The sequence below is a fragment of the Panthera pardus genome, unplaced genomic scaffold (genome assembly GCF_024362965.1).
Source record: "Panthera pardus isolate Hobbes unplaced genomic scaffold, ASM2436296v1 HiC_scaffold_5, whole genome shotgun sequence".
Taxonomy (NCBI): Eukaryota; Metazoa; Chordata; class Mammalia; order Carnivora; family Felidae; genus Panthera; species Panthera pardus.
Genome location: NW_026526980.1, coordinates 10,916,264 through 10,937,979, shown reverse-complemented (window position 1 = coordinate 10,937,979; position 21,716 = coordinate 10,916,264). Strand labels below are relative to the sequence as shown.

General features: G+C 43.2%; 1 protein-coding gene across 5 annotated transcripts in view; it reads right to left on the bottom strand.

The window, feature by feature from the left end:
* Positions 1 to 21,716, bottom strand: part of VPS35L (VPS35 endosomal protein sorting factor like) — a 115,862-nt gene that overhangs the window by 36,663 nt on the left and 57,483 nt on the right. For 3 of the 5 annotated variants that reach the window (XR_002085652.2, XM_019468736.2, XM_053894544.1), the window contains 10 exons: positions 17,971 to 18,017; positions 17,103 to 17,214; positions 16,465 to 16,581; positions 13,803 to 13,856; positions 10,707 to 10,787; positions 8,237 to 8,299; positions 7,016 to 7,101; positions 5,106 to 5,186; positions 3,118 to 3,181; positions 567 to 665 (listed from right to left, as the gene is read on the bottom strand). Coding sequence is in view for 4 of the 5 variants with exons in the window: in XM_019468736.2 (XP_019324281.2) it covers positions 567 to 665; positions 3,118 to 3,181; positions 5,106 to 5,186; positions 7,016 to 7,101; positions 8,237 to 8,299; positions 10,707 to 10,787; positions 13,803 to 13,856; positions 16,465 to 16,581; positions 17,103 to 17,214; positions 17,971 to 18,017 (804 nt within the window). In the remaining variant the exon portion in view is untranslated. The remainder of the gene's footprint in view (positions 1 to 566; positions 666 to 3,117; positions 3,182 to 5,105; positions 5,187 to 7,015; positions 7,102 to 8,236; positions 8,300 to 10,706; positions 10,788 to 13,802; positions 13,857 to 16,464; positions 16,582 to 17,102; positions 17,215 to 17,970; positions 18,018 to 21,716) is intronic. The other 2 variants (XM_019468737.2, XM_019468738.2) reach the window with 2 other exon arrangements.

The following is a 21,716-nucleotide window of genomic DNA, read 5'->3' as shown; positions in this document are numbered from 1 at the left end:
TAGTGATGCCAACCCGATTCTAAGGTTTGAGAAGCTGTGCAGTGCCCAGTAGACACACACGCTTAAGTAATTGTGATTATTTAAGAATAAAGATATGTTATTTCTCTTTCAATTTACATATGGTGTTATTTCAAAGAGCTATCCAATTGTTAGGGTATAAATACTCAAACTGTTTGAGTCTAACTGTCTAATAAACAGAACCATTATTTCTTTCTTTTGGCCTGGGGGCCCCATGAAAAGCTACCATGATCTAACAATGTTGGGACTCTGGTTAAGCTACAAGGACCACAGGTTAGTTATTTCTATAAGTAACTAATCAGGTAACTCACTTTGCCACTGGCATATGGGAATGAGAATATGCTAATTTCAGAGCAAAAGAGGTCAGTAAAAACCATCCAAAGACTTAAGCAAAATTGCAGACTGGATTAATCTTTGAAAAACCACCTTTTACGCCCTAAAGAACAGGAGTGTTATGGGGCCACAAGAATCCCAGGTTAAACTCCAGGCCTGGCATATAAACAATAAATATTGATTGAGAAAACAAACGAATACATGAAAATCCTTACGTGAATCAACTGCACAAGAACAGGTTCCAGGTTGCAAAACATTGACCTAGCCTCAACGTAAAAACTTAGTTGCTGTTCAAAATCACGGCCAAAGGACACCTAGAAGCAAGGAAAACGATGCTGAGAGTGTTATCTCTAGGCAACTGTAAGCACATAGCATGGAAAAGAGTTTACCTGAGGGGCACCTGGGTGGCTCAGTCTGTTAAGCATTTGACTGCAGCTCAGGTCACAATCTTGCCGTTCTTGAGTTCAAGCCCAGCATTAGGCTCAGAGCCTGGAGCCTGCTTCAGATTCTGTGTCTATCTCTCTCTCCTCCCCTCCCCTGCTCACGCTCTGTCTCTCTCAAAAATAAATCAATGTTAAAAAAAATTTTTTTAATAATAATAAAAAAAAGAGTTTTCCCTGAGCGTTGTGTGGAAGGGAAAGTGCTGAGATGAGAAGTCATCAAAATTCCCGCCAACAGCAATGAATAGGTGGAAACGTCAGGGGTACACAAACACACACGAGCACGCTGGAATCTACTCCAATTAGACTTCACATTACTTTGCCCAGTGTGTAACTGAAATATTACCATTACCACCTCATCTTTATGACATGAGCACTGAACTAGAAAATAAAAAGACCAAAGGGTTCAGAGCAGAATCTCAGAATGTAAATAGAGTTTCCCAGGCTAGATGGAAGCCACTGGAAAGGAAATAATGGAATTGTGTTTGTTGGCTATGGCTTTTTCACGGAACATCAATTTGGTTATTGAGCACCATTTGTCAGAGGGTTTTCCCTAATAAGAGCCACACCTTTCTGCCTCCTGATGGGGAATCCAACCTCAGCAACTTACTGGTGGCTGCTGGAGCCATAGATGGAAGTTTCTCCATCAATAAAAATCCCCTTTCCCCCCATTTCTTCCAATTTATGAACAGCTGGTTAGTAGGATAAACTTTACTGTTACAGCAATCATTTTTGTCCAGAGGGGGTTTAACGTTGCTATTTCCATTATAGCTATCAGGTTTCACATCTTATTTCCTCATATTCTCCACTATAACTTGGTGGCTTTCAGACAAAGCCATAAAAGGCTAAAATGCCACCTGATCAGCGTATAAGTCAAGGGCAAGGAGAGTCACCTGGTAAAAGGTGCATTTCCTAACATGGGAATTGGAAGGCTGATTCTGATTTTGCATCGAAATGGATTTTATCTACAGAGTCAGTTGAACAATTAGCACTGACTCTCTTGTTGAACCAGTCACATGTTCAAGGTTATTTTCACAGGGATCTGGTGATTTTCATCTTGGCCAGCTTTTGTCTTGACATTCGTATGAGAAGAGGATACTGGCAGCAGTTGGTATTTTAGCTCTGCGCACCCAGGATTAAAGCAAAGGTGGTTCTGGCTAGGGTGGTGTGGTGGGTCATTCCCAAAGAAGGCTGAACAATTGCTCCCACACGGCTTGTGGTGTTGCAGGGTCCCTGTGGACTCTTCCCTCCCCTCCAAGGCGATAACCCTGTGACCCCTCTGACCAAGAGAACAAAGCAGGAGGCAGCACTGGTCACGGTGCAATTTCTTAACTTTGGTCTTAAAAGGCCTGCGGCTTCCCTCTGTGCCTGCACCACGTAAGAGAGCTCAGCAGAGACAGCTGGACAATGGCAGAAGAGCAGAGAGTAAGAGGCCACACGGATGAGAAATGAGGCCCCAACGGCAAGACCCTATACAAGTAAGCAAGGCCGTGTGGATCCTCCGTGGCCCCAATCCTGCTACACAGAGCAGCCTGGCCACACATTCAACCCACAGGATCGTTACGAATGAATAAAACACCAATATTTAAAGCTGCTAAGTTTTGGGGTGAGTTGTTACGCACCAACAGGTTAACTAAAACAATGGGAGAGCAGGTGCTTGGCATTGTGTCCACACCCATCCCCCGCCCAAACCATTTTTTACCATCACCTGATGAGCAGCACATCGGGGGCTTCAGGGAGCCCCTTGTCCCCACTCCCGGTCCACGTGATTTGGGCTGCCCAGGCGTATGCATGTCTCCCGGGCCTGGCCAGTCCGTGTGCTCATTCCCCCTTACTGCAGCAATTCGTGCAGGGATGAGCCAGTGACCCAAATCAATCTAGAGACTCAGTCCCAGGACTTCTGCTGGAACCCTTCCTGCTGGGCTGCAGCGCTGGAAGGAATGGAAACCTAGAGCCCCTGAGGGGAGTGAGGCTGCCTGGGAGGACATCCCGAGAGCAGATCCACGGGCCAAAGACACACAGACGGCAGGTCCTGACGACACCACAGAGACACCCGTGTCCAGCTGCTCCATTCCTGGACTTCGTGTCACATGAGCCAATAAGTCCCCCACTCCACCCTCCCCTTTATTTTTTCCTTAAGCCAGTTTGTCTTGGCTCTCTTTGCCCCCAGGGGAGTGCTGGCTAATGTAAGATGTTTTCTAATTTCATCTTATCTTAATAAAAATGAAAAGCACCAGGGAACATAATGTTAACTGCTTTCCCCGGAGTAAGAGTAAACAATTACATCACATTCCAAGCGCACTGCAACTTTTTCCCCAAGACTTACCATTTTTATAAATCCATTAATCAAATATGCCAGCATTCTTTTCTCATCCTCAAGAGTGAGTGCACTAAAATCAATAATTGTACATAATTAACATCGAGGTAATAAATGCAAGTTTCTAAAGGATACAGAAGAAGCAAACAATTTAACAGGTAAGAACATTGTGCATTTTTTAGATTTAAAAAACTCCCAACAGGCTGTGTTTCTTTTGGTGAAAATATATAATCTAAATGAACATAATTTAAATGTGTGTTTCTCATCTGTCTCAAAGACGGTGTTTCCAAGAAAGGTTCACTTTCTTTCCCTTGGAATTTGGACAGCAAGGTCCAACTTCAAATTTTATGTTTCAGAGGAGTTTAGTTCAACAGTTCGTCGTAAAAACTTTCAAACATGCAGCAAAGTCAAAAGACATTTACAGCAAACATCCATACATCCAGCACCCAGATCCCACAATTATCATTTTACAGTATCTGCTCTATCACATAACTATCCCCTTCCCTCTCCATCCATCAATCCAGCTCACTCTGGGGAGGCATCTTAAAGTACATTACAGATGGCAACTACCTCTATTTAATAGCAATATTAATACTAATATAAATAAGAAAATGCCATGTCCTTAGTTTTCATTACACGTGTGAAGGCCTGTTAACAGTTCCGCAAGTTTATTTTTAAAGAAAACTTAAGAGCCTACAGCAAACAGGAGCCAAGTTTCTTGTGTATTGGTTCGTTCTAGGGGAAAGTACTGGCAAAGACTGCTTACCACCCGCTAACAAAGCAATGTCCCTTTCATTCTTTGAGATTCCCATTTCCCAGCCTCCTTTGTAGCTGGGTGTGACCATATGACAGTTCTGGCCAATGGGATGGAAGCACAAGTGGTGGTGAGCCTTCCAAGTTTCCTCCCAGAAAGAAAACTACTGTCCATCAATGCCCATGGGCTATACATGGTGGAGGTAAGCCAGCTGCCCCCAGGAAGACAAGGACAACATCCCCGAGGGATAGCAGAGCAACGAGACAGCAGGGACCTGGCTGGTGCTCTAAAGCAGACCTACCTACCCCAACCTTCTGGTCTCACACCTTTAGCAAGAGAGAAATAAACTTGCCATGTTACTGAAGCTAAAACCCAGGATCCTACCAATAAGAGTGCCTTTCTGGATGTGTTTTGTGCCTTTATTTCTATTTTTGCTCAACTAGAAAGTTCACTGGTTCCATTTATTATGAAAAGTCTTGATATTTTTACTTTTATAACTCTTCCTGAGGTTGCAAACACAAAGCCATGAAAACCAAGATTCCAAAATTCAGAAGAAAAAAAAAGAAATACAATTCATCTTGTTGATGGTTAAGTTCCAAAACCATTTTCTCAATTCTTAGAACATTTTCCACTGAATCAAGCTGCTGTGCTTTAAAAATTCTTTGGGGACTAAAATTTAAGCCACAAATAAGCAGGAACTGCTTCAAACACAACCAAGTGGAAACACGTAAGGAAAAAAACAACTAGAAAGCAAAGGAGTCATAATTTGGCCTTTGACCCAAAAGGTAAGGCCAATGGATGGACAGGACTGGGCCTCAAGTCTGCCAAACAACTAGAGCCCTTCATGTAAGGAATATATGCCATTTCATTTGAATTTCAAATAGCTGGCTAATAACGAGAGAGATCTGAAGCTTAGGTTACTGGATGAGTGAACTCATTACTCCCCTATCTGCTGCTCTCAAGTCTCCAGGAGACATGGAGTTTGAGTTCACTTGGATGAAACCAGTCTTTTTCTCTCAACAGAAATCCCTTTGTAAAAACATCTGCCATCTCATGTTTGCAGGAAGGTTACCCTCACTCTCTCTTCTCCTGGGCTGGAATGTCCTCATTAGCAAGAATTTTAATAGACACCACAAAATGGTATTATTCACAGTGGCAGCTTAAAGCAGTAATTCCCCAATGTACTATTTACGTGGTATTAAGACCCAATCCATGTTATGTTTCAGCCTTTAGCGTGGCTTACTTCACAGAGTCATGCATGGTCTTGCAAACGTGCAAAAGGGCGTTCAGAATGACGGGGTCCTTTGTGGGCTCCTGCTGATGCCTACAAGACATTTAAAGACAATGGTAAAAGCGATGTCCACCCACAGCAATGAAAACATGGATGAGTTTCTCATCTGCACATATCTGAGAAACAGCAAATTACCCAGCTGGCACTGAACATGTAATGGGCAATATTCTGTTTTTCTCTTAACTCTTCTTTCAATAACAAGTTTGCTTTTCTACACATATTCTAACTTCTCCTAAAATTATGGTAAATCCTACAAAACTGCTGCAATTCCTAAGCCAGGCAAAGGGCAAACCTGTTTGTTTTTTTACTACATTTCTTGAACCCTCTAAAGCAGTCTACAACCTGTCTATAACTGTGTTGAGTGCCAGGCAAAATTATTAATTTGGCTTTTCAAATAATATAGAAGGACAAGGTCTTATAACAAGTCCTTATGTGGGGAAAGTAGGTATATTTGTTCCAAGCATATGGAATTAATCTTTTAGGAAGACAACATAAGGAAAGCTTAAAACATACATTATTCAAGCAACATCTAACTCCGTTTTCCAAACTGAGGTTCTTTAGGTACCATCTTAATACATTTTATCTTGCCATATCTATATATTAATCTTTAGAGCAACTTTAACTTTTTAAATTTGACCTTGTCCTAACAGAATACATGAAAACACCAATTAAACTAATTATATTATCTAATATACCTTAAATTAAATATACAATCTTTATGTATTTTTTTAAGTTTATTTATTTTGAGAGAGAAAGGGAGAGGGAGAGAGGGAGAGAGGGAGAGAAGGAGAGAGGGAGAGAGAAGGAGAGAGGGAGAGAGGGGGGGGGAGAGAGAGAGAGAGAGAGAGAGAGAGAGGGAGAGGGAGAGGGGGAGAGGGGGGAGAGAGAGAGAGAGAGAGAGAGAGAGAGAGAGAGAGAGAGAGAAAGAATGAGTAGGGGAGGGGCAGAGAGAGGGAGAGGGAGAAAATCCCAAGCACTGTCAGTGTGGCGCCTGAAGAGGGGCTCAAACTCACGAACTCCAAGATTATGACCTGAGTTCAAGTCAAGAGTCAGATGCTTAACCAAAACTGAGCCACCCAGGTACCCCTACATTTACAACTTTTAAAATCAAAACCAAAATCTCTCCTCCATGTGCCACCTAAAATTATTTTATGTTTCACCAGCAATATGGCAGTTTGGGGAAACACAGATTTAGTCAACAAAAGGAAAGCAACTAAATAGGAAAACTGATAACAAATCTAAACATTGAAGATGGAAAGCTCTCTAGTCCTGAGACCTTGACGAGTATGACTTTATTTTTATCTTTTAAAATGTTACTCCGGGGGCGCCTGGGTGGCTCAGTCGGTTAAGCGGCCAACTTTGGCTCAGGTCACGATCTCGCGGTCCGTGAGTTCGAGCCCCGCGTCAGGCTCTGTGCTGACAGCTCAGAGCCTGGAGCCTATTTCAGATTCTGTGTCTCCCTCTCTCTCTGCCCCTCCCCTGTTCATGCTCTGTCTCTCTTTGTCTCAAAAATAAATAAACGTTAAAAAAAATAAATAAATAAATAAAAATAAATAAATAAAAAAATAAAATGTTACTCCGTAAGGAGTTCATTAACAGAATGCTCCATCCAAATGCATATCAGAGTACAACGTAGGTGATGGCCGGGGTCCAGCTAATACTTATTACTCTGTCTTCTTAAGCACTAATTACAAACTTCTATCATGACTGTTCCTTTTATGTGGTTGTCCCTTCAATGTTATTTTGGATGTTAAATACATCCATATCATTAGGCTTCAAAAGTACACAAACCAATTTCTTATCAACAGGTTTCACAAGGTCATCGGGAATCCCAGCTCCCGGTTTTGCCGTGTTACACTTACTTGATAAAAACTTCCATGATGCATTTGCAAACCTCCACCCGCACACTCTCTTTTTGGAACATGTCCAGAAATGGCAAAAATTTTTCCTAAAAATAAAAAAAAAGCACTCTACATGCAATTTACGCAAGTTACTGGAAGGAATTTGCGGGTCACATTTTCCTCGAAGGTCAAAGCAGAGAAAGAGTTGTTCATCTCTCTAAGGCAGCTCAGAAGAGGACTCCCCTAAAAGCAGGGAGAGGGCCCAGTACTATTAAAACAACTTACATGTTCCCAGGGGTCAGGGCTGGGACAGTTAACATTTTGGGAACCATCTGGCAATCTTTAGAGAACCATGGACTTTTCCAGAAAACACAAGGTGGGCTTCCGTCTTTTTTACAATTGTACTGACCAGAGAAAGAAGAGTCAGTTGTTCAGAGTGGCCTCCACATCCCGACTGTGCATTTACTAACTGTGCAACCTCACTCACATTACCCCACCTCCTCCAGCATCCGTTTTCCCATCTGTAAAGTGGGAATCCTAAGTGCTCCTACTTCCAGCAGTGCTGTGAAAACGGTACGAGACAATGCATGCCAAGGTCCAGCACGGTGCTTGAAGAATATGGCAAATGTCCAAAAAATAACAAGTTCTATTTTTAATTAAAAAACACACACACTCCTGTGAGTGCACATGAATGGAGCCAGAAGAGGGGGGAGTGGAAGGGAAGCAGATCCCCTAGGTTTGTACTCGTCCAGGGCACCAGAGCCAACTTGAAGGGGCATCATAGGATATTTGAAAGTTTGAAGGACACAGAAAAATCTCAATTCTGTCAGACACTGAGACAACTATTATTTCAACGCCATTTCATAGTTTCGATGTTAGACTGCATGTGTGACATAAGGTCACCTATGAAAATCAATGTGGAAGAGGAGAGGAGGAAGAGAATGTCCAGCCTGACTCCAATGTTTGAGAGGCTGTGTGGTGCTCAAGACAGGCACACATCCCATTAGTGAGTCATGAAAGAAATACAGATGATATTTTTCTTTCAGTCTTCATCTGCACCCAAAAATTAGTGTGTACTAATTTTTCAGACGCTGATTAGGTTGTTATGCCATAAATACTGAGGTTGTTTAGACCTAACTACTTTGTAAAAGGAACCATTAAGTATTTCTTTTGGCCCGGGACACCAAGCGAACCTCTGACTCAGAAACAGATTTCCAAAGGTAATTAAGGCACGTTACTCACCACTGAGAAGAGAACGGAGAAATCGTGGAAGTAGGCGATCACTTTCTTAATTATCGACTGAAGCTGCAAAACCACACAGAAAACACATTTTATTTAATAGAACTTGGGTATTTTTAGTTTTCTTTTTAATTTTTAAGTGTTTATTTATTTGTGAGAGAGAGAGAGAGATAGACAGAGTGTGAGCAGGGGAGGGTCAGAGAGAGGGAGACACAGAATCCGAAGCAGGCTCCAGGCTCTGAGCTGTCAGCACACAGCCCGACGTGGGGGCTCGAACTCACAAACCGTGAGATCATGACCTGACCCAAAGTCAGACGCTTAACTGACTGAGCCACCCAGGCGCCCCAGAACTTAGATATTTTTAAAAGGCAACCTTCTTTCATTATTTGAAATTACAAGCACAATAAGGGAAACCTGGATCACTCAGGAAAGGGGGATTATTAGGGTGGGTTAGGCCCTGTATTAGTCTGCAGTCTTGGGGAAGCCACTGCTCAGAGTCATCATTGTCTTCTGTAAGATGGAGAGCAAAGCAGTGTCTTGCTCACCGTGAGGATTAGTGGGACAGTTCACGTAAGAGCCTTAGAGCAGTGTCGTGTGTATCCTTGGGAAGCTCTCCATTCAACGCAGCTATGAATATGCAAGAGGTGGGCAAACTTCTTCAAAGGGCCACAGAGTCATCACAACTGCTCAGCTCAGCTATGGAAGCTCAAACGCAGCCCCAGAGAACATGTGAACGAGTGGGTGTGGCTGGTTCCAATAAAACTTTATTCACAAAAACAACTGATGGGCTACTTGTGGCCGATGGGTCAGTTTACAGACCCCTGTTCTAGCCCATCATGACCTTGTATTTACTGACTACTTCTGTGGAGAGGCAATGAACTGAGTTTGCCGGTGGAGTCAAAGGCCACGTCACTCACTACCCTGGGATGGTGCACAGTCCGTAAGGTTGGACCCAGATACCCAGGTACCGATGTCCACCAGCCCTCACCCTGAGATGTACCCAGTCCTGCTGACAGGGAGAACCACAGAGGTGCTTTTTCTAAGGAAAATATAAATCCTTGCCACTGGCTACTGTCAAGAAGAGAGAATTCACTGACAAGTACTTGTGTTTATACTCAAAACACCGCTGTTTAAATCATTTGTTTAAATCACTTAAGACAAGGGGTTCACAACTCATATGGGCGGCTGTCCCGAATGAGGCTGATCCTTGGGGTACCTTTTACACGTTGCTTCTAGATATGACAGAGTTGTACGGTGTAATTACTCCTCTCTCTTAGGAATGGACTATAGTAAAATTATTGTGTTAAAGTCTTCAATTAAATGGGTCCCTAGGATCAAAGTCTTACCAAATGCTGCTCAACAAAAATTCTAATGCAACTCAGTCTTCATCTGCGCCCAAGATCCTGATGACCCACAAGGGATACGAACTTTGCCCTCACATGCTTTATTCACTCAACGATGCTTACCAAGAGCCTGTTGTGCGCAACTATATATTGTTTTCATCACACCTAGAAAAATGTCAGGTAGTCAGTGCCTACTCAGTAAATTCTAATGATGAACTATTTTAATCTGCAAATGGTGAAAACATTCTTACCAAAATGTTAGAGAGAATTCTAAACTTCTCACAAGAACATGTAATTAATTTTCTTGTATTAAGTTAAGCTAGAAATTGATCACAGGCAATAAATGCCAGAACATCACATTATTAAATACAAAATCAATTATTAATTAGGTCAAAAGTTACTTTAAATGAAGCTTCGCTGGACTCTGTATTGGAGGGGGGAAAATACCTGATATCAAGGACTTTATTGAATCCGCTGACAAAACTACAATATGGACTGTGGAGTAGCCAATAGGAAAATGTAAGTGTCAAATCCCCTGAAGTCGATTCCCAAACTGTGGTTACACGGAGAACGTCCTTCTTCTTAGGAAATACTCACTGAATTCTTCAGAGGCAAAGTCACATGATGTATGCAACATAACCTCAAAGGAGTCGGAAAAAATGTAAACACATATTGATGTACGTGCGTGTGTACACAAGATAATGATAAAGCAAACACGGAAAATGTTCACAGCTGGTGAATCTTAGTAAAGACTAATGGGAGTTCTCTGAGCTATTCTTCCAATTTTCCAAGAAGCTGGACCTTATTTCCAAATAAAAAGTCAGTTTAACTGGAAAACACAGGCCCTTTATTTACTGGTGCCAAGCAAATGTGCCAGAGGATCCCATATGACATCTCACCTAATCCTCACAACCATTCTGAGTGTAGGACTATTATTCCCATTTTATAGGTAAGGAAACTGAGGCACAAGGTTAAGTAACTGAGTAAAGTGAGCATGACGAGGATACGGCGGAGCTAGGATTCGAAAAAAAGATTATCTGACTTCACAGCCTAACCCATGCAACATGCCTATTTGGTTCAACAGAATAAAATTTCTAACAGTGTGGAAATGAGAGAAGCAAATCCGTTACCTGAGGGTAGGAGTCTTCAAATGCACGATCTGGAGTCATGTGCTTGATGACATCAGCCAAAACGGTATTCACCTCTCGTTTCTAAGAGAGGAAAATAAACCTGTGTTAGACACTGAAAGGCAGTCGCTGTTTTTCTGGTGGCAAGGACACCAGAATATATATAACTTCAGAATATATCACATACCTTCCATGAAATAGTTTCAAATATTCTGCAGGAAATAGTTTAAGGGGAGAAATTCCACCTATATCACAGCCCTGAAGGGAACTACTTCTGTACCAGGTCAGGACTAAAACGTTGTTCTCAAAGGTTCTGGGGTGTTACAGCTTTCCCTGGATGCTGGTAAAATCAGCCGTGCCACTTTCTGCCTGCCTGTCCAGGCTGTTCCCCAGGCACTGACAGGAGCACCGAGGCATTGTGGGAAGTGCACAGAGTCAGCCCCTCCGAGCTGAGCGACCTTGATGCTCACTTCACTCTTGTCATTTCTATCAGGGGTCGGCCAACCACAGCCCAAATTCAGCCCTAGGCCTATTTTTGTACAGCCCACGAACTGAAAATGATTTTTACATTCAAACAAAAGAACACTTCATGACCCAAATTATGAGACTCAAATTTCAGTGTGCATAAAGTTTATTGGAACACGGCTGTGCTCACTCTTATTGTCTGTGGCTGCTTTCACATACAATGACAGAGTTGGATACTTGTGACAGAGATTGTATGACCTACAAAGCATCAAATATTTACTATCTGCCTCTCCACAGAAAAGGTACACTGACCCGTGGAATAGTGAAGCCTCCTGGCAAGGTCTCTATGAGGCTGCACAGCTTACAGGTAAAGTGCTTGGTATTTGTTACTTAAGGTATTTGTATCACACATATCTGTCATCTAAAGAGCTGCCGTTATATTTACGCTCTCACTTAATGCTCATTCATCTCCTTGGCATGAACGGGATTATCCCCATTTCACAGATGAGGAAGTGGAGGCTCAGACAACTTAAGTGATTTAGCTTAGTGGTGATTCTGAAACTGGGATTAGAAATATGCCAGGGCAGCTGGAACATCTTGTAACAGAAAGCGAGGAGGGCATCAAAGACTATGGAGAGCATGTCAGAAGGACTCGGGAGCCACTTGATGACACACCCACTGGACAAAGGGGACAAATGAGCACCAGCAAGAATAATGTAACTCAAATATATTTACATCCATGAAAGATACCAACAACTACTCACTGGTCACCTTTGGGGATGCTGAGGAATCAAATCCTTATCCTACAACTAGCAGAGGAGAAAAAGCAGCATCAATCCTGCCTTTTTCTGTACAAACTTGCACTTCAGGGTAACCAAATACCTGACATGAGGAGGCCGTCTTTCTACAAGTATCCCAGCTAATAAACAAAGAAAAGCTGCTAATAATTCCAAGGATCACCAATTTGCAGCCCCTAAGAAACTATGAGATGCAACGAGCTTCGGCGGCTGCCCACGATATAGGGAGGCAACCAGCCACCATGAGCCTCCCAGGAGAAGTAGCAAACCAGCACCCGCAGGGCCAAAAAAATCGAATCTGAAGCTGATTAAGTTTCTAGAACTAACTGCCCACTGACAGGAAATAGCAGAAGAACACAGTGGACACCACCACAAGACACAACTAGCCAGACCAGACGGGGAAACTCTACAGGACAAAAGACCCAAATTCTTCCACAAATAAATCACAGACGGAGGATAAAAGGGGAAGGGGAGGAGGAGGGGAAAAGAGAGAGAATTTGTAACTTAAAAGAACTCTTAGGAGTCTACTGCCATGTATGGGCCTTATTTTAATCCTGACTGAACAATTAAAAAAAAATACAAGACAACTGGGGAAATCTGAACATTGAATGATTTTAATTTTTTATTAATTACTAATTTTTTTTGTTGGGATAAGATTAAGGGAATCTTATATTTAACACACATGTGCTGAAAACTGACAGATGAAAACACAATGTTTGAGATTTTCTTCAGAATAATCCAGGGGTGAGGGTATAAATGAAACAAGATTTGTCACGAGTTGGTCATTTCTGGGTGAGGATTATAAGGGAAATCATATGTTTGAAATTTCCAAAATAAGGATAAAACAAAAATTGGACAAAATAAACAAAGTCAACAGACCAGCCTTATATAATGTTTAAAACGAGGCCAAAACCAATTTATCAAGTTAGAGGGCAGGACGGTGGCCCCCAAAGGCTGGGGGCTGTGACTAGGAGCAGAGTCCAGGGAGCTCGGGGCTGATTCCTGACTTCTTGATATGGACCATGATCACGCGGATATACTGTCTGAAGATTCATTAGGTAGCAAACTCACAATACATGCATTTTTCGGCACGAATGCCTGAATTCAGTTTTTAACAGCTGATGAAAATAAGCATTTTGGCAATAGGATGTGAACCCAGTCCTGCCTGCTTCTAAGGTCTGCTCTCTGACACACACAGTATTTCCCAGACTGAGGTTCTGGTCTGGGCACAGGGAAAGAAGTCCCTCTGCTTAGAAAAAAATTACACATAAGTCAAATATGTTTGAGAAATGCTACTTCCTGGACCCCCAGGAAGAGTCCCAATGCACTTTAGAATGTAAGCATCTAAGGGATCCTATGGGGGAAAAACTGCTTCCCTTGGTAATGGAGCATTTCCCCAATTTGCACGTGAGCATGACACTTTTGTGACAGTACGCATATCAACCCTCCACCACACTATAGTATAAAAGGATGCCATTTTTATAAATTAAGGACGATTACCACTGTAAAATGCCTAAATGCCTATTCTAGCCTTATTCATTATTATAAACACGAATAAAAACATAATTCTTCCAGGGGCGCTTGGGTGGCTCCGTTGGTTAAGCATCAGACCTCAGCTCAGGTCATGATCTCACAGTTGGGGAGTTTGAGTCCCACATCGGGCTCTGTGCTGACAGCTCAGAGCCTGGAGCCTGCTTTGGATTCTGTGTCTCCCTCTCTCTCTGCCCCTCCCCCTGCTCACACTCTGCCTCTCTCAAAAACAAACCAACATTAAAAGATACCAAAAACACAAAAAAACCCATAATTCTTCCCAAAACGATCCCACAGCCGCACATACCGTGAAATGCTTGCAGGTGTACTCCACCCATACCTCGGCACAGTTAACGTAGTCCTACAGAGAAAAAGTAAAGATGTGTCTACAACAGGAACACCGTGGCTAACCCTAGAGTCAAAGCTCATCATATGCAGATCCCTTCAAGGGTTCTGATAATCACTAGAGATGACAAGTGATAGGAATTCCAAGACGGGTTGGCTCATCTACAGAAAAGTCTAGCCCACTGATCTATCTTACCCTAAGAAGCAAAAGTTACATAGAAACACAGGAGTTGCTGGAAACTAACTAGACTTCCATTTCTGAATAGCTACTTGGGCCAAAATAGAAATCCGGGAAAAACTGAAGGGCAGCGGAGATCAAAGTCAGGAGTCCTGGCCACACCTCAACAGAGACACTGACTGTGGATCTGGTTGAAGAGCTTTGCTTAAATGTGATTTTTGCAGGTTCTGAGAAAAAAAACAGACATCCTGGCTTTAAAACATAAACTCTGGGGCGCCTGGGTGGCTCAGTCGGTTAAGCGTCCGACTTCAGCTCAGGTCACGATCTTGCGGTCCATGAGTTCTAGCCCCGCGTCGGGCTCTGGGCTGATGGCTCAGAGCCTGGAGCCTGCTTCAGATTCTGTGTCTCCCTCTCTCTCTGCCCCTCCCCCGTTCATGCTCTGTCTCTGTCTCAAAAATAAATAAATGTTAAAAAATAAAAAAAAAAACAACCATAAACTCTTTTTCTGATAGGTGATGTACAGGTCGTAAAAAGGTTAAGAAAGCACTGAAGATTTTAGGTAGTAAATTCTGTGTTAGATTTAAGTGGGGGTGGGGGACCCACGGAGAGACACCGGGATGCTCATAGAAATGGCAGTTAACAGCTAAAAAGAGCTGCCTTCCCTGGAAAACACTCATGTGAAAAAAAAAATGCTCGAGGAAAAATACAGTCTGCAAGTGTATCTCTTCTGCTCTGACACTTTAAGGAGAAGAAAAAAAAGAGAAAATGGGAGGGAAGAAAACACTTATGTCATTCACACAAGAAAAGCCAGGTGAGAAGGTGAACTTAATGAGGCCATGTGAAGTTATAGACTGAAGGAAACCATTAACATGGGCTTTTGATGCAAGGGTGCTTTGAAGCACTCAGGGACAGACCCCACAGGCCCAGAGACTTTAGACTTCCTCATCCTAAAGAAGCTTTTTAGTTAGCCACTCGGGTTAAACAGAATTTCAACAGCTGAAGTTTAGTGAGGGTTTTGTTCAACTTAACATAGGTATGTGATTTTGTAAACAAGCTTCTAATTTTTCTAAGTTGTATCAGTATTCTCAACACACTACTGTAAATGCAGTGACTGGTAAGGAGGTTATAACTGAACTCTAATATTTCCTTCTTGGTAAATGACTGTAAATGCTACACACCCACATTCAATTATTTGCTGTGTTTCAGTCTACATGTTTGTGTCCAAAACGCATATGTTGAGAATCGTAGCCCCGCAATGTGACAGCATTAGGAGTGGGGCCTTTCGGAGGCGATGAGGTCATGAGGGTTGAACCTTGATGAATAGGATTAATGTCCTGATAAAAGGGACCCCAGAACACCCTCTCCCCTTCACCCCCTCTCCACCTAGGGAGGAGGAGAAGCTGGCAGTTGGCAATCCGAAGAGGGCCTTCACCGGAATCCATGGTGTCCCCCTGATTCCAGACTTGTAGACTCCAGAAGGGCAAGAAATCAATTTCTGTTGTTTGCAAGCCACCTGGTCTGTGGTGCCATTAAAGCAGCCAAGCTGAGATATGCTGCTGGCAGGAGAGGAATGGTTTGAAGGTGGTGAAGTCTACCCAGCTGGTCCTTCAGCCGAAGACAGGCAGGGCCATTTACCCAGTGGCGGCCACGTAACTTGCTGATGTGTTGCCCATGAGGACGGTGAGACGTGAAACCCAAACTCTACAAGATTATGGCCATCGCTGCATACTGTTCCAGCACCTAACAGCAGTGGATCCATCTTTCCACATCTCCGTCCAAGGGGCAACAATTAGAATTCCCTTTTGCTAATTATACATTTGACTGCTGAGCTTCCATTTAAGAATATCCTACTCAGTTGATATTTTCAAATCCAAATACTAAAAACAGCTGCATTTGGATGCTGTTTGCTAAGTCAGAGCAGAGGTCTTTCAAAGTTTCAAATATTTTTTCTCACTTTACGCTTTTACTACATCTTGAAGCCTAAAGAATTAGACATAATTAGGATAGAAAAATCAAAGAAATATATCTTTAGAGTTATCAATTCTCCACTATAGGTTAACGAAAATAATTTAAAATAGTATCATTTCTTGGGGCACCTGTGTGGCTCAGTCGGTTAAGGGTCTGACCTTGGCTCAGGTCATGATCTCATGGTTCGTCGGTTCAAGCCCCATGTCAGGCTCTGTGATGACAGCTCAGAGCCTGGAACCTGCTTCAGATTCTGTGTCTCCCTCTCTCTCTGCCCCCTCCCCTCCACCCCCTCAGCTCACGGTCTGTCTCTCTCCAAGTAAATAAACATTAAAAAAAAAATTTTTTAAATAGTATTATTTCTTAAAACGAAATAAAAACCCAGACGTAGGACTAGTGAAGATATCTTTTTTTTAAACCAAGAATTTACTGCCAGACTTGGACAAAAGGTAGTCTATCTGAGGTCTGAATGGTCACCCACCTGTGGATTCTTCAACTTAGTGATAACTTTCCAAGCTTCATTGAGAATCTGGAGTCGATCACCCTCAGGAGGGTCAGCCAAGGCTAAGTTTAACCCCAGTGAGCGAAAAAGAAGATGCTTAAAAAAAAAAAAAAAAAAAAGAATAGCAAACCATTGCAATACTGGAGATTTTAAATCAGAGCACCTTGAGGCTTAGAAAAAAGGCTGTAACCCTTAGCTCGTCTCATGGCTAATCTTCCAACATCTTCCTGAAGTTCTACCGCAGCCCTACATGCAAGTTAGAGACACTCAAAACAAAGAGCTGGCTCTGTGCACTGCTCTGATTCATGAGACACAACATTCTTGTGGACAGAGCTTTTTATAAATCATGAGTGAAGATACATTTTTAAAAGATGGAAGCCCAAGCCTTTCCTAAATACTTCACAGCGAGCTAATTTGATAGACTTAGGACTCACTGGCAGCAACTTACACGTGTCTAACAATCCCAATCACTAACTCACCTTCCAGCATGTTCTTCAGAAACAATGCCTGTTTTCTCTGTTGGCCCAAGAACGCCCACACAGGACCCTCTCCCTCGAGAGTTGTCGGGTAAACAGTGCCTATCTGTTCTCCCACTGAGCATCTGGTCAAGAGCCTACCTTGGGGAAACCCGACTCATCACACTCTTTAATCATGCCAATGAAATCCATGGACCTCGTGGCGATGAACTCGGCCCGGAAAGCGGACATCACGGAATTCAACAGCAAGGCGCTGCAAGACCCAAGTGCCCCATGTCAGAAGAACTTCCTCTTAATGAAAAGTGCTTTAATTTTAAGCACATATGTTGCTGGGAAGGATGAATGAAAGCTCTTTAAAGGTAAGGCTGGAAAAGAATTTTAAAAGGCTGGAGTAAAAAGGCAACCTCTAGAGACTAACACAGTGTTCTGTACTTATTTGGAACTCAATAAATGTTGAATTGGCTAGCTGGATTGACGGACAGCAAGCAATCACATCCATTTAAACAGATGCAAAATGAGCATGGTGCACTAATAAAACTAAACATCAAGTAATAATATTGATCCAAGCTGCAAATATATACCCCCATCTCTTACAAAAAGCACTGTTCTGGGACCTAGGGACATGTGACTTAGGGACATCTACCACAGAAGGGAAAAGAGAGGGGAACCTCTTGTGCCTGGAAGACAGGAAGATGGAATTTATCTCAACCCTTCCACTTACCACAGCCCCATGGGGAAAGGACTATTATGAAACCCATTTTACAGATGAGGAGACTGAGGCAGAGAACTCAAGTAAGTGACCCAAGTTCACAAAGCTGAGAAAGAGTAGAGCCAGGCACAGGAAGACGATCAGACTCCAGTTTCCCGACCTCTGTGCCATCCTGGCGCTCTGCTGACCCTCTTGCCCACGTGAGCATGCCAAGCTCAAAAACCAAACCAAAACAAAACACAACAAAAACAAATGACTTCCATTTCCAGACCCATGCTTTATGAATTTAAAAATACTTACTTGTTTCCTAGTTTCTTGCATCTCTCCATCATCTCAGTTAGCAGGGCCTAATTAAAAATAATAATGAAAATCATGAACTTGGAGAATCTGAAACGACATTTCTCACAAAGACATCTCCAAAGTAATACTCTAAAACAGATGTAGCCACATGCCCATTTCCAGAACTCTGTGTCTGGCGAAGATAGGGAGTCAGGGGCAGGGGCAGGGAGGAGTTCAACTGTATGGCACTAAACATCATGGGTAAGACCTCAGGCCCTGATGCCCTAGGGCATCAGGCACACTTGGGCTCAAATCCAGTCTCACCAACTACCAACAATGGGCCTTGGACCAGTCACCCGACTTGGTGAAGCCTGGGTCTCCTCCCCCTTTGCCAGAGGATGAGGAATAAGCAACTCAGGGCCTGGGGGTTGTGTGGGAATCTGCTCTTAGGGACTGGATGCCTCTGCCTGGCCGAACATAGTGCTGACTGCCCCTCTTCTCAACAGGTTCTGAGTAGAGCCTGAGACCCTGCCCCATAGGGCTTAGGGGTGGGACTGGGGGTGTAGAAGTGGCCTGCCCTTTTCTGTTTTCACTGAACAGCTCATCCTAAGGGGGGAGGAAGGGGGGAGAGATCTAGATTGGGTGAGGGGGGTGGGGGTGTCAGGGAGGCAAGTGTGTTGTGTTACTGTGTCAATAAACTGATTTAAAGTTAAAAAAAAAAAAACAAAAAAAAAACCATCACATGTGCAAGATTACCCCAGGACGGTGAGGGGTCTCCTGAACCCTAGACACCAATGAGAATGGAAGTTTCTTGACTCCCCACCTCTCCTGTGATGCACCGTCCCCCTCCAGGTCCTCCCCATTTCACTGAGAATTTGCTAGCGCCCACTGTCCATGGTGAGATGCACTCCGCATTCATGATCCCCCCTCACAACCAGCCAGGAGGCAGGCTCTCTATTCTGCCACTGCACAGGTGAGAGACCGAGCCATGTAACAGTGAGTGGCCTGCTTGCACCAAGGTGACACACGGAGCTACCGCGGGCCAGACGTGACCCAGGCAGCCTGGCACCAAAGGCTAACCTCATCACTTTTCCTCCCAACAAATTTTGAGGCATATATTTCCTCCAAAAGGAAGTAAATGTTTTACTCACTGGAATACTGTTAATGGCTTTAGAGCTATCTTAAGACAATTACGTATTTCTAATCAAAGAGTTCTTGTTCTTTAAAAAAAAAGAAAAATCAATGGAAGAGGTATCCTTTAGGTCAGTGGTTTGGGTAAGGTTTTGAATGGCACAGACAAGGTCAACAGTAGAACTAAGGAGAAAGAGTGCTCACCAGGCTCCCAGCTAAGCACCACTGCTGCCTTTTCTTGTTTATGCTTCACAGTATCCTTGGGAGGCCCACCTAAGTCATTCCCACTTCACAGAAGAGAAAGTCCAAGCTCAGATACTTTGACTTTAAGTCACTTCCTAGTAAGTGGTGGAAATGAGATTTGTAGGATTCTGGCCCCCAGTTTTCTTTAGTGCAACTGCACCCCTTCCAGATGTGTCCCTTTGTGTCCTAGTGTTGCCTGAATAATTAAGGTAAAAGCTGATGATGGAGATACTGGCTGTACCCCAGAACCCTGATTTCATTCAGGTTTCTGTCTCTGCACCACAAATATCAGGTTAGGTGCTGTTATGGACTGAATTAGGTCCCCTCCAAATTCTTATGTTGAAGCCTTAAAGCCCAACGTGGTTGCATTTAGAGGCAGGGCTTTTGAAGACGTAATAATGAGAAATAAGGTCCAAAGTGTGGGGCCCTAATCCAATAGGACTGGTGTCTCTTTAAGAGGAAGAGACACCAGGAACACACATGCACAGAGAAACAACCATGTGAGGACACAGTGAGAAGGCAGTGCAAGCCTCATGAAAAACCAACACTGCCAGCACTTTGATCTTGGACTTCTAGCCTCCAGGACTGTGAGAAAATAAATTTTCCACACATTAACAAAAATTTTTTTAATGTTTATTTATTTGAGAGAGAGAGAGAGAGGTTGAGAGAGAGAGAGAGAGTGCGAGCAACAGAGAGGCAGAGAGAGAGGGAGACACAGAATCTGAAGCAGGCTCCGGGTTCTAAGCTGTCAGCACGGAGCCTGAAGCGGGGCTCGAACCCACCAACCAGAGATCATGACCTGAGCCAAAGCTGTATGCTCAACCAACTGAGCCACCCAGGAGCCCCGAGAATATATTTTTTTTTTTTTGTTTAAGCCATCCAGTCTGTTAGGGCAACGTACTATGGTCTGAATGACCACTCAACTCCCAAGGAGAGGATATTAAGAGGTGATCAGGTGATGAGGGTGGAGCTCTTACAAATGGGATTAATACCCTTATAAAAGTGGCCCAAGAAAGCTCCCTTGTGCCACATGAAGGCATAGCAAAGGCAGCCATCTACGAACCAGGAAGCAGACCTTCACCAGACACCAAATCTGTTGGTATCTTGATCTTGCACTTCCCAGCTTTAGAACCGTGGGAAATACCTGTTACTTATCAGTCACTCAGTTGTGGTATTTTGTTATAACAGTCAGAAGGGATTAAAACGTAGCCTGAGCAAATTAACACAGATCCAAACCTATCACAGTGGTCTCATTCCCTTTGCTAATGGGGGATTTATACAATTGACGCATGAGAAAAGGTTTCCTTGTTCTTAAACAGGAACCCAAGGAACTGAAGGCTCCTCATCTTTCTGCCTCTGGATGCTGCCATGTCTGGATGTGATGACTGTAACGGCTGCAGCCACTTTGCTATCTGAGGATGATGGACAGAACCTGCCTCGCCCACGGCCTTTACCTGTTGTGTCAGAGAACACACTGAATTATTTTTGTAGGGCCAGTTAGGTGTTTGTTTCTTATAGTCAGAAGCATCTTAGCTGATGATAAAGTTGCCAATGTCACAAGTGGCTTCCCTAACCCTCTCATGGGATATTTATACTTGAAAAGTCATTCTTGGAGACCAGTATCAAAGTGGTTTCTGGAAAAGATTGAGAAAGAGAGATTCTACGGGATTATCAGACTGATACTTCCCAACACACACAAATAATCACACATTCAATACCTACTTATGGAGAAACTTTAAGACACTAAGTAGTATTCTAGGCACTGGGGACAAGGCAGTGAGGAAATCAGAAAACCATGCCCTCATGTGGCTTATTCTCTTACACCCCCATGTGCACGCACGCGAGCTCTTGGCCCACTACCTTTGACAAGATGAATTAGGGCAAATGCCAACATATGGACAAAACATCCTGGCCATTAAGATAAGTGCGTCAAAAGTTCTCTTTTTCACAGGATACAAATGCATTAAAAATGTATCCAAAAATGTAACTTAAAAATTTTTAAAAGCTCTGTGATAATATAGGAATATAGAAAATGCCCACAAGTGTCCACGGAGCCAAATGATATGGATCTCAGGCAGGTCTGTTAGAGGTTATACATTTCTTCTGAGAAGTGACAGGATTGATTATCTTTGGCAAGAACAAGAGGAACAATAGCTCAAACCAGACTGAGATCGAAACAAGCCTATTGGCTGGGATAAACTATGAAAATGTGCAGCTCAGCATATTAGCTCGTACACACACATCAGAACTTAGAGGACACGGGAGACTCAGAAGGCCCCTACATTTATTTGTGTATTTGTTTTTTCATAAAAACTATAAAAATTGGGGCCACCTGGGTGGCTCAGTCGGTTAAACGTCTAACTCTGGATTTCGGCTCAGGTCATGATCCCACA